Raw genomic sequence first — 13,391 nt, 5'->3', positions numbered from 1 at the left:
GATTATAGATTTGAAAAGAACTTAATCTTTGTGCCACTAGTTTGCAATAAATACTGTCTAAAATGCTTATTAAAATATATGAAGTACTTCTATAGTCAATATATAAGTATTTGTTCAAAATATAATTTATTCTAAGCATTACGCCGAAATTTCAAAACGTGCTAGTAAAAAATAAACTGCAAAAAAATAAGATTTTTCTGTCCAACTTAATTAAAAGCTTCAATTCAAAAAATCACTCTCTAATCCCAAGTTCTATAAGGCCTTGTAATTTATCTAATTTATTATTGTTATAATTATACTTCTTTGCATTCACATTCAAACTGTGCCTTTGCAGGTTAAACCCAACATTTTAATAAAGAAGTTTCATTCTTTGCTATTAGTATATAGTAAGTAGTTCATCATTATTATAAAATCTGTAGAACTTGTAGCTTCTTTGTTTATTATTTGTTTAGCATTTAATCTCAATTTTATTTACATTCTTTCCTCTTGTATATCAAATCCAACCATTCCAAAAAAAATCCACTTTTTGTGATTATTTTAGAGTTTCCACAAATCTCCCCAAAAGAAAAATGGGTATTCCCTTGAAAAAAACTAGTTGAAAAAAACTATCACTTGAAAAAAACTAGTTTTTTCACTTGAAAGTAACGAGCAAAATTAAAACTTAAAACGAACGGAAAGTATTACGCACATAAGGGGGATGATCTTTCTTCAATACCTCGCTCTTAACGCTAAAGTTCAAGCTTTTCTCTAATTCTTTAAGAATGACCCCTAAATCACAAAGGACGTTTAATTCGAATAAGTAGCTCTTTTAAAAGTATAAAATAAATTTAGCTAAAAGAGCAAGGTATTGACGGGGGGCAACCCCCCCTCCTCATATACGTAATAATTTCTGTTCGTTGTAATTATTAATTTTGCTCCTTACTTTCAAATGAAAAAACTTGTTTTTTTATTGAATTTCTGATTTATTTAATTATTAAATAATGCTGAGAAATCTGGCTCCCACTCCATGGAAAATTCCCTTCTTCTCCATAAAAAGATCCTCCACGTAACCCCAAAAAACTCCCCCGCAACCAGAGAAATCCCCCCTGAAAACGTCTGTGTACTTCATAATAACCAATACTATATGTATGCAATGGACAAAGTTCATGGCTTGCAGCCCTTCCCCCGGGGACTTTGGGGGGTTAAGTCATACTTAAAGACATAGTTATTTGATTTTTTGACTATGCTGAACAAAATGGCTGTCTCAAAATTTTGAACGGGTGACTCTAGGAAAATTGAGCGTGGGAGAGGGGCTAGCTGCCCTCCAATATTTTTGGTCACTTGAAAAGGGCACTAGCACTTTTTATTCCGATCAATGAGCTTTCTCCTGATCTTCTACGATTACTGTATCGATATGATCTCCCCTGGGAAAAAAAAACAAACAAAAAACAACAAATAAACACGCATCCATGATCTTTCTTCGGACTAAAAATGCAAAGCTCCACACTGTTGTACATAGGAGCTTGAAATCTCAACAGTAGGGTTCTCGGGTATGCTGCATCTGATTGAGTGATTTTCAATAAGGTTACTTGATGTTTATGGGGTGTTTTCCCCTTTTACAAAAAATTTCCCGAATTTTCTCAGGCTCATAACTTTTCATAGATACCATAAAATTTGATGAGTTTTACATATTTAGAACAAGCATCAAAATTAGATTCTTTTGATATATATATATATATATATATATATATATATATATATATATATATATATATATATATATATATATATATATATATATTGTTATTAAATCTCTGTTTCTTAGATTTTCTTTTACTATTGAGCTGCATCACTCCTTAAAAATGACAATTAACATTTTTTTTTTTTTTAATGTTTATATGTTTAATAGCCTTAATCTTCTGGAAAGTATCAAAAATGTCGAAAAATCTATTTCTCCTTAAGGGGAACTACGATACATGCTGCAATTATTGAGGGACTAAATGAAAAATGTCTTTATTAAAAAGCTATTTAGGCAGGAGTTTACATTCGTTAAAAGGCAGGGTTTGCCAGCCATGATTTTGACAAAAATCTTTTATTAAATCTGGTTGTAAGAAGGATAGATATAATTTTACCTAATATTACCATTATCACCATTATTACATTATTACAATATTACTAATTTTACCATCTCAATGGGAAGGAAAGTTGCTTCCCCCCGTCATCTCAGAAATTCAGTAAAGAAAAGTCGCGAATTATGAGAGATTGAAGCTCTTATTCCAGAAATTCTGGTCCAGAAAAAAAAACGGTGAATTAGGACAGGCATGAAGAAACCGGACCAGACCACCAAATTTGCCTTGGTTAATAATATATAAATAATCTACAAGTTAAATCAAAGGAAAATACAGAAACTGATCCTGGATTTTACCAGAGAGCTTCTGGGTATTACCTTGGGAAACCTTGCTTAAGTATAGGAAAGTAAATTTTGGAAAAATATTGGAAAAATAAAGTATTCAGGTAAAATATCGAATACCCAAATGCCCTATCCGAAAAATACCAAAACGATCTGTATGCTACGAAACAAACTAAAACCATAACATTTCAGCTAGATAAAATCACTTGAATAGATCTATTTCCTTTTAAATCTCCCCTGTAAAATTATTCAAATATCAAATAAACTTATTCGCGAAAAGTAGCAATTGAAAAGAAATAATCGAATTTTTTCAGTTTCATTATGCTTTTTGTTTTGACTTTATTGATATTAACATTTTCGTTGAAGTTGTGGCCAAAACAGATTTAATGAAAGAATGTTTTGTTTTTTGAATAATTCACTTCTTATTCCCACGCTTTGACATTTTGCCATTTAAAAGACCAAAGGATTCTCTAGTGATCAAAAAAGCTATTTCTATAGAAACTGATTCTTTGACCTATAGTACTAATTATCAAAAATACATTTCCCTATCTTTTTTAATTTTACTTATAGTTTGTTCAGCAGAGTCATCTATTATTTCTCATAATTTAGAAAAACATATTACTCTAGTTTTACTGTAATCTGCGCGATAGGTGAACATATAGTTAGAAATTGTTGATCGAAAAATTTCTCGATAAACTTCTGAATCATAAAGGAATTAGTTAAAAAATTTCGTAAAAGTGAGCAAGTCTAAGCTACCAAAATAACCAATTGTATTATTTATTCTTTTCTTTTTTAACATTCACGGAAATCCTTGGACCTATAATCAACTCCTTCTTCCTCTGCTTGTGTAGCATTTAGTATTTCCCAATAGCATATCGATAAAGTGGACTGGTGTGGTTTTTACAACCAGAAAAAAAAGAAACAGCTATATCTATTCAATACGGGTGTACTTCGGGACAACTCCCAGCCTAGGAATCTCTGCAAGATTAACACTGATTTTGGGCAGAACTAAATACCCACACTTGCTCCGTGGAATATTGTTTTGTGCATTTTTTTTTAAGAAGGTTATATGGGAATTGTATTTTAAAAACTTATTTTGAAGGCGTATCTAAATTGACTCGTTCTGCTTGTTGATAGCCGGTCTGTGTGTGTTCTTTCTTTCTCTTTTTTTTTGCTTTAATGTCCACTTTAAAATTCGTCTTTGAAAGCGAGTTTCGAAATCTATCTTATAAAGCAAACTTATTGTTTGCGCGTCTGCACTTTTAAGGCACTAGAAGAATATACTATGCCCGTCTTAATTTAATGTCGAGACTCCCAAGTTTGAGAATAAACTTGCATATTGTAAAAAGAAACATAACCAGTTCTCAACCAATTGTATGAAGCTAGGCATAAAAAAAAACAAAATAATTAATGCATCCCACATATAGAGTATAAATGTTCAAGTGTGATGTGAAAATTTGATATTTGTGTTAAGGAGAAGTCTGAGTAAGATTTGTTTTTATGGCACTTGGTATTAACCAAGTGACGCATAGCGATTGCAAATTCTGTCGGTCTGTCTGCCCTGGTTTCGCTAGTTTAGGCACTTCCAGATAAGCTAGGACGATGAAATTTGGCAGACGTATCAGAGACCAGACCAGATTAAATTAGAAATAGTCTTTAACGCGATTCTACCGTCGGGGGGGGGGGGAGTGGGGGACGGTTAATTTGGAAAAATAGAAAAATGAAGTATTTTTAACTTACGAACGGGTGATCGGATCTTAATGAAACTTGATTTTTAGGAGGATATCGCGTCTCAGAGCTCTTATTTTGAATCCCGATCGGATCTGGTGACGTTTGAAGGAGATGGAGTGGGGGAAACCTAAAATTTGGGAAAACGCTTAGAATGGAGGGATCGGGATGAAACTTGGTGGTAAAAATAAGTGCAAGTCCTAGATACATGATATACATAACCGGAACGGATACGTTCTCTTTGAGAGAGTTGGGGGGAGGGTTGGTTCTGAAAATTAGAAAAATGAGGTATTTTTAACTTACGAAGGAGAGATTGGATCTTTATGAAATTTCATATCGAGAAGGACCTCGTAATTCAGATCTCTTATTTTAAATCCCGACCGGATCCAGTGTCATTTGGGGGAGTTGGGGCGGGGGGAACCGGAAATCTTGGAAAAGGCTTAGAGTGGAGAGATCTGGATTAAACTTGGTGGTAAGAATAAGCATAAGTCCAAGATACATGGCTGACACAACCGGACTGGGACCGCTCTCCTTGGTGGAGTTGGGGGGGGGGCTGTAATTCGGAAAAATTAGAAAAAATGAGGTATTTGTAACTTACGAACAGGTAATCAGATCTTAATGAAATTTGATATTTAGAAAGATTTTGTGCTTCAGAGCTCTTATTCGAAATCCCGATCAGATCCGGTGACATTGGGAAGAGTAGCAGGGGGAAACTGGAAATCTTGGAAAACGTGAAAATTGAGGTATCTTTATCTTACGAATGGGTGATCAGATCTTAATGAAACTTAATATATAGAAATATTTTATGTCTCAGATGCTCCATTTTTGAATTGGTTCCAACTTGAACTGGATCCGAGGACATTGGGGGCTGGAGGGGGGAAAGAGAAATCTTGAAAAACCTGAAATCTTGGAAAACACTTAGAGTTGAGAGATCGGGATGAAACTTGATGGGAAGAATAAGTACAAGTTCTAGATATGGTTATTGACATAATTGAAATGGATCCACCATCTTTGGGGAAGTTGAGGGGGGGATGTTAATTTGAAAAAATTAGAAAATTTGAGGTATTTTTAACTTAAGAGCAGGTCACCGGATCTTAATGAAATTTGATATTTAGAAGGAACTCATGTCTCAGAGCTCTTATTTTAAATTCCGACCAGATCTGGTGACATTAGGGGGGAGTTGGAGGGGGGAACCGGAAATCTTGGCAAAACACTTAGAGTGGAGGGATCAGGATGAAACTTGGTTGGTAGAATAAGCAAATGTCTTACGTAAATAAGCAAACGTAACCGGAATGGATCCCCTCTCTTTGGGGGAGTTAGGAGGGGGTCCAGTGCTTTGGCGAGTTCGGTGCTTCTGGACGTGCTAGGATGATGAAAATTAGTAGGTGTGTTAGGGACCTTGACAAATTAACACGATAAAGTCGTTTTCCAGGATTCGATTATCTGGGGGGCTGAAGGGAGAGGAAAAATTTGAAAAAATTAGGTATTTTTAACTTACGAGTGGGCGATTGGATCTTAATGAATTTTGATATTTAGAAGGACCTCGTGTCTCAGAACTCTTATTTTAAATCCTGACCGGCATTAAACCTCTGATTTTCCTTTTACGTCAATCTATTGATTCTTAGAATTTTGCTAGAGCTCATGCCATAAGAGCTCTTGGCTCTTCTGGCCTCGTCACAAGTGCCATATGAGTTCTTAGCTCTTGTTAAGATTATATTTGATAGCATCGGATGGTATTATTTTGCGCATTTATTTATTTGTTCTTTTCTTAATCTTAAAGCATATTGGCTTCTTAATGTTAAAATAATTTTAGGTTTGGTAAGTCGTTTTATTGCACTGGTTTGCATAAGGCTTGTAAGAATGTAAACATGTCTGATTATTGGGTTAATTTAGATGAAACCATTTAAAAATTTAAGTTAATTAGCTTATGTTACAAAATGGGAATTTATTTATCTATTAATCACCCAAAAGAAAATAAGTAATAAATTTTCAGAAAACTAAAAGTTTTTTTTTTAGTATACATTGTCGACTAAATCCTTTGTCTTTGGCACTTGTTAATTTGGCACTAGTTTAAATATGGGTTTTTTTTTTGTCAAAGTAGTACTTATAACCCAAAGAATTAAACGTAATGCGTTCAGGTGATTGGGTCAATTCGTCCTCCTCAAAGCGTTAAATCTCATTTTCTCAAAAGTAAAAATTGTCGGAATTTGGAGCTTTTGATATAAAAAACTTCTTCTTATCTATAAGTCCATAAATAGGCCTATTTTGTGCAAATAAAATGTGTTTCGCATTGGTCAATAATATCGAAACTCCAAAAATAAATATTTTTCTAGAGAAACTTTTGTTTTTTGACCTAATAACTTTCGATCACCATTGTTGTTTTGCAGAGCTGAAAATGATGTTATCAGAACAAATAGGCAATCTGGATGGTTCAGTTCAAACCAAATAATTGCATTGTTTTTTGTTTTGTTTTTTACTTTTTTTTATGGATCTACCTTAATTTCACTTATTCAGTGAAGTTCAGATTCTGGACTGATTCTTCATCTATTCGTTTCTTAATGACCCAAAAGAAGGACAAAAAAGTAAAGCATTAAAATTCCTTCTTCTCTCCTTCATGTCTTTCTTTTTTCTCTTTTCTCCATATTTTTTAATTTTATTTTCAATAAGCCTTTTTAACTGAAATCGTTTGTCTGTATGAACTTATCTCTTCGTAGTGGTGACTGAAAAAGGGATGAGATTTTTTTTCAAGTCATAGTTGCAACTAAACAAACTAAAAGTAGTACGTTCAGTCGATTGCTTCAGTTTGTTTTTACAAAAGTGTTGTATCTGCTTTTCTCAAAATTAAAAATTGTTGGAATTTGGAGCTTTTGATATCAAAGTTATTTTCTTCTTAAGATTAAGGCTAAAAATAGGCCTATTTTCTGCGAACACAATTTGCTTGGCATTTGTGAAAAACAAATTTGGCATTTCCGTCAGTTCTTTGTCACTGTCTGAAAAGCATACCTCTAAATGATGTGTAAAATAGTTTCCACATTTATTTTCTTTTTTAATTCTGCCATAAAATTAGCTGTTCGACTTTATATGCGTTACCGTGCATGTCTGAAATTGGTGAATGTCGACACTCACCGGTGAATGTTCAAATTAGCCTACCTTTTTTTTCGCCTTGGATTTCTTCAGCGTTACCAGTCAACTTTTTCAATCTAGTGCAAGGTTTAACGATGAAAGTTTAGATTAGGTTAGATTAGTTTATCTGTTTAGGTTAGGTTAGCTTTGGTTTTTAACCCATTTGTCATGCTTATTACCAAGGTTAGCCTAACCTGACCTAAACTAATATAACCTAACTTTAACTTTAACCATCATAACTTGCATTAGACTGGAATATGACTTATATATGACTTGCATATGACTTATAAAATTAATTGAATCTAAACAAAAAAAAGTTAATGTCGACATTCACAGGTGAATGTTGAAGTTAACCAGATTTCGGACAATCACGGTAACGTATACACAAATTATGGAGTTTAAATGAATTTTGACATCATTCCACGTTCGACTATGTGTGCTTTAACACTATTGCTACGAAAATTTAGTTCTATTTTTAAATTTAGATGGTGTTTGGGCTTATAGCTAGGTTTAACATTAAATACACCCGCAGATAGAATATTTGTACTCCAGAGGAACTAAAGCTAACATAAAAAGCATTCTTCCTCAACCTTGGTCTTTAGACTAAAAAGCCTTCCACAATATTCACGTTTGAAGATACCGAGTCTTCAATCAGTTATACTGTTGCTTTGGATAATATTATATGTTATAATATTATCCAATAATATTATCCAATAATATAAAGACTATTATATTATAGTCTTTCTTCTTTAATGTAAGTTGGCCATACTTCGCCTGTAATCCTGTTTTTTGTGTATAGAGGTCTTTCTTCTTTAATGTAAGTGGGCCATACTTCGCCTGTAATCCAGTTTTTGTTTGTGTATAGAGGTCTTTCTTCTTTAATGTAAGTGGGCCATACTTTGCCTGTAATCCTGTTTTTTGTGTATAGAGGTCTTTCTTCTTTAATGTAAGTTGGCCATACTTCGCCTGTAATCCTGTTTTTTGTTTATAGAGGTCTTTCTTTTTTAATGTAAGTTGGCCATACTTCGCCTGTAATCCTGTTTTTGTGTATAGAGGTCTTTCTTCTTTAATGTAAGTTCGGCATGCTTGGCCTGTAGTCCTGCTTTTTGTGTATAGAGGTCTTTCTTCTTTAATGTAAGTGGGCCATACTTTGCCTGTAATCCAGTTTTTGTTTGTGTATAGAGGTCTTTCTTCTTTAATGGAATTGGGCCATACTTCACCTGTAATCCCGTTTTTTGTGTATATAGGTCTTTCTTCTTTAATGTAAGTCGGCCATACCCCGCCTGTAATCCTTTTTTTGTGTATAGACGTCTTTCTTCTTTAATGTCAGTGGGCCATACTTCGCCTGTAATCCTGCTTTTTGTGTATAGAGGTCATTTTCTTTAATTTAAGTGGGCCATACATCACCTGTAATCTTGTTTTTGAGCATAGAGATCTTTCTTCTTTAATGCAAGTGGGCCATACTTCGCCTGTAATCATGTTTTTTTTTTTTTTTTTGTATAGAGGTGTTTGTTTTTTAATGTAAATGGGCCATACTTGGCCTGTAATTCTGTTTTGTGTGTTTAGAGGTCTTTATTCTTTAATATAAGTGGGCTTTCCTTGGCCTGTTATCCGGTTTTTGTGTATAGAGGTCTTTCTTGTTTAATGTAAGTGGGCCATAATTGGCCTTTAGTCCTCTTTTTAATGTATAGAGGTCTTTCTTCTGGAATTAATTTTAAAACCGTCGGAATGTCTTCCTTTATTTTGACAGCTACATTTCTGCTTTGTATAGATTTTGAATAATATCTCTTTTTTATTTTTCCAGATGTTTTACCTCACTTGGAATCTGTTTCAAGAGTTCAGTGATCATTGTTACCTGTTTTTTTTTTTTTTTTTTTTAATAAAATGAGAGTTAAATAAAGTACGTCTTTAGTCTTTTTCATCGTACATTCCCTTTATACCCTCTCCTTTTCTCTCAAACTGTCACTCTCTCTCTCTCTCTCTCTCTCTCTCTCTCTCTCTCTCTCTCTCTCTCTCTCTCTCTCTCTCTCTCTCTCTCTCTCTCTCTCTCTCTCTCTCTCTCTCTCTCTCTCTCTCTCTCTCTCTCTCTCTCTCTCTCTCTCTCTCTTTCTCTCTTTTTTTGTAATTCTTCGTGCAATAGGAATTATACATTAATCCACAGGTTTTGGAAACACTTCGATGAGTGTTACTTACTTAAATAATCTACTTTGACAGTAAAACCCAAAAAAATAAAATATGGACGTAGCCACAATTGCTCTTGAAAAATTAATTTTTATTTATACTCCTTTAAATGAGTGAATATCTACAATAAATACCAATAAATACAAAGATCAAGATTTGAATGCCACTTTGAACTACAAAGCCTTCTAAAGTTGGATGTGGGACAAATATTTAAGTATAGCGTAAAACTTCCCATTAGTAGCTAAATGGAAAGACCATTCTTAATTATAAGATTGAAATGGTTGTAAGCTGGCCTCTATAAATACCAATACCCGGGGTTGAAAAATTGTCCTGGCTATGGACATTATTATACTAAACCATCATTAATTTGTGTGTCTATCTAGTCATTTTTGAATTCACAAAGGAAAGAAGGGGCCTAGAGGGCTGAAAACCGCCAAGAATATGTTTGTTCCTTCCATTTAATTAGTTTAAAAAACATTTCCAAAAAAATTTCAACGAAGAGTGAAAATCCAGAATAAAACCTAAAAATTCGTATATTAAGTCAAATTCAGAACGAACAGAAATTACTTAAATGAATGAAGGAACATAAAGCGAATATAACTTAAAATACGTGATCACATAAACTTAGAAATATTAGATACTATTATAGTGATATGATATGATATGGTTTTATTTGATTAGTTTCATCATTAATTTACATACGAAAATCAATAAATTCACCCAAAATCAAACGGTTGACGTGCCGTGAATCCAGTAAAAAGCACATTAATATAACGTCATTTAATATCACTGTAATAAGAAATAAAGAAAGAAAGAAAAAAAATATATAAATATATGCAAAATAATAAGAATACTACGGGGGCAGTAACTAAACACCATGTTCATACTGTGGGGTCACACTTACCAACCAACAAAAATTACAACTTAATTTAAACCGAATCCAATCTCATCCAAAAAAAAAATAAAATTCATACTTACTTAATAAAATTTCTTTCAAATATCTATAAAATCACTAAAATTTTCTATCTCCTTCCTTTCATTTTCCAAATTATTCCATGACTTTATACCCTTCATAATAAAAGAAAACGTGGGCCTGGCAGTCACTATAGGTCGAGTATAATAAGCATTCCTACCCCTTGTATTGTGGTTATGTTTATTCCATTAAAACAATCCGGCAGCAGGTATCATATAGTACTTTTACATAAACACAAATATTTTAAATAATATATTAATATATTAAAAAATTAATATTATATGTTAATATATTGTATTAATATATTAAAATATATTGAAATTATTATGAAATGGTATTATTAAAATTGTAATATATTAAAATTATTAATAGTTATTTAGAATTATTTAAAAATTATTAATTTCGAATTCCGACGGAATGAGCCCCCTCCCAAGGTCTTATGACCACATCTTCTATATGAAGCGGTCAAGAAAAAAAAATAAATAACGGATACATGATAGGCATATGGCTCTTGAGTAAGTCAACGGTGGTATATGGACAAACCTGGTTTGGTTGAAAGTTTTCTAATTTTAGTCTCTTCTATCATTCATCAGAATATAAAAAAGGAACGATGGGCTTGCTAAATTAAACCGTATATCATGGGGCTGCATTCATTTTTCTTCTTTCTTTCTTTCTTTATCCTTTTTTTCTATTTGTTTCATCTAATATTTACGAAATGTAAGCAACAAAATAAGGTGAAAATCATTAAACATTGGCTCTTGTAGACTTGTACTCATATATTACCCCTCCACAAAAAGATATCAGAGGGTTATCTGAAGACACCACTTTACGCTGCTTATTATTAAAATAGCAATATATCCTGATACTCTAAAGGTGACATTCAGTTTTGACAATGTACCAACGGTACAATTTCACCAAAAATTCTAATTTTTCAAAGGGTTCAATGCCTAGTTTCGTAAAGGAGTAATGAACTACCTATTAATAAGTCATCGGGATTCGGTTTCCGGCAGGGTGCCACACATTTCCCTGCTTCAACCAGATCTCGTGCATAGAGCTCGATTCAAAAGGTAGAATCTATATACTGTACTGATATAAACTGTTTTTATGTTTTTTCATTATTTTTGCTGTAAAATCAAAATACCGAATATTTTGATTCAAAAGTAATATTTCCAAATTGATCTCAAATCGGAATTTGAAAAAAAAAACTGTACTTTCAACAGTTCGGGAAACTGCATTTCAAATTTCTTAAGAAAAAATTTTAGGGCCTTGATTGAAAATTCAGAACCATCAAGCACGCCAAGAGACGAAATTCAACTTGATATCATCGAAGCCAATAAGATAGCCAAGTAATACTCGATTCTGTAAATTCTTATTTCGGTGTTTTTAGGAAAAGGAAGTAACTTCAGGCCGTATAATCAAAGATTTCAGTAAAATTTACCGCAAAAACAGCAAACTGTTTCTTTTTCACAAGATTTCTCCTTCGTAGAAGTTTTTTTTAATATAAACATTATCTTCAGCATAATCTTCCATATTTCCATATCTTACTTTATTTCTATATCATTTTGCCATCTTCTTAAAGGTAACCTTTTATTTGCCGAACATATCTGTCTTCAAAAGTCCTTGTCGGAATCCCCATATTTTCATTGTTACACTAAAAAGTCATTTTTTTTTTTTTTTAGTGTACTTTAAGATTTGTGGTTTTTAAATTTTGTTATGTATTTCCTGGTTAGCGTTAAAAGGGTTTCAGGGTGGTAATTAATTCTATTACACTGGATTACACAAGGTTTGTAAGAATGTAAGCATGTTTCTGATCATTGGGTTAATTTTAGATGAAACCGTTTTACAAATTTAATTTAAGTAGCTTATACTTAAAACGGTATTTTTTTTATTTATTAATGGGTCAACTGAGTAAAATTGAAACTAATAGCGTTTCTTCATCTCTTCTTCATTTCTTTCCTCTTCTTCTTTTCTTTGTTTTTTTCAACATACATTATTAACTTAAGCCCCTGGTCCTTATAAACTAGTCAAATATTCTGTAATAGTTCAAAAGGAAATTAGATTTTTGTCAAAGTCAGTTCAATTTTCAATTCAATCGTGTATATTTAAATAAAAACACATAGTTACATGTACATAATCTGCCAGGAAAGCACAAAAGTGTTTGACTAGGGCAGAAACTTAACTAAAGAATAATTAAAAAATCAACCAACAGAAACAATCAACAAACAATTTATAAAAAAAAGAGAAAAAAGGGGGGTGACGAAAACAAAGAAAATAAAATAAAGAAAAGAAAAGAAAAAGACCGAAAAAGGAGGGCCGCACGATATTCAAATCTAAACAGTATTTCTGTAATGACCCATCACTGCTCGCTGGAAGGTAATAAGGTTATTTGAGTTCCGGATTTCCAAGGGGATTAAATTCGAAATAGCTGGTGCAAAAAATCTAATTAAAAAAGAAGTTTTTTTTGTTGGCGGTGAAAAAATACGCTGAAAAAGAGTTTGAATAGATAAAAGGAAACATGGAGCGTACTTGGATTAAAATCTATGAGACACTGGGGCATAAAAAGGAAAAGGAACAGATTAAAATGATGAAATTCAGTGAAAAAATTGTTAATGATTCAAAAGAAATTGCGGAAATTTTTTGCAAGTATTTTTCAAAGGAAGGTTCTAAGCTGTGCGCCATGAAGCAGTTAAAAGATCAAAAAGTCCATCAGTCCCCAAGCTTAAACCTCGTCATGTTACTTCTGAATTCCTTTTTACAAATTGTGATGAAAATGAAATAAATGAAATAACTATGAGAATGAAATCACAATCCTGTGGAGTAGATGAAGTATCATTAAAAGATGTTAAATCAACAAAAACAATTGTTATTCCTATTTTGACTCACCTGATTAATTTATCACTTGAAGAGGGAACTTTTCCAGAAAGACTTAAATTAGCCCGAGTGCTACCCCTTCACAAAGGGAAGTCAAAAAATGACCCGAGTAATTACCAACCCATT

General features: G+C 32.6%; 1 protein-coding gene across 2 annotated transcripts in view; it reads left to right on the top strand.

Moving 5' to 3' along the window:
• The window catches only part of LOC136031450 (uncharacterized), a 30,930-nt gene extending 21,790 nt beyond the window's left edge, over positions 1-9,140 (top strand). For both annotated transcript variants that reach the window (XM_065711048.1, XM_065711049.1), the window contains exon 3: positions 9,045-9,140. In XM_065711048.1, coding sequence (XP_065567120.1) covers positions 9,045-9,085 — 41 coding nt within the window. In that variant the 3' untranslated portion in view covers positions 9,086-9,140. The remainder of the gene's footprint in view (positions 1-9,044) is intronic.
• The last annotated feature ends 4,251 nt before the right edge of the window (positions 9,141-13,391 follow it).

This window comes from Artemia franciscana, chromosome 9 (assembly GCF_032884065.1).
Source record: "Artemia franciscana chromosome 9, ASM3288406v1, whole genome shotgun sequence".
Classification (NCBI taxonomy): domain Eukaryota; kingdom Metazoa; phylum Arthropoda; class Branchiopoda; order Anostraca; family Artemiidae; genus Artemia; species Artemia franciscana.
This window is presented reverse-complemented; position numbering and strand designations above follow the sequence as displayed.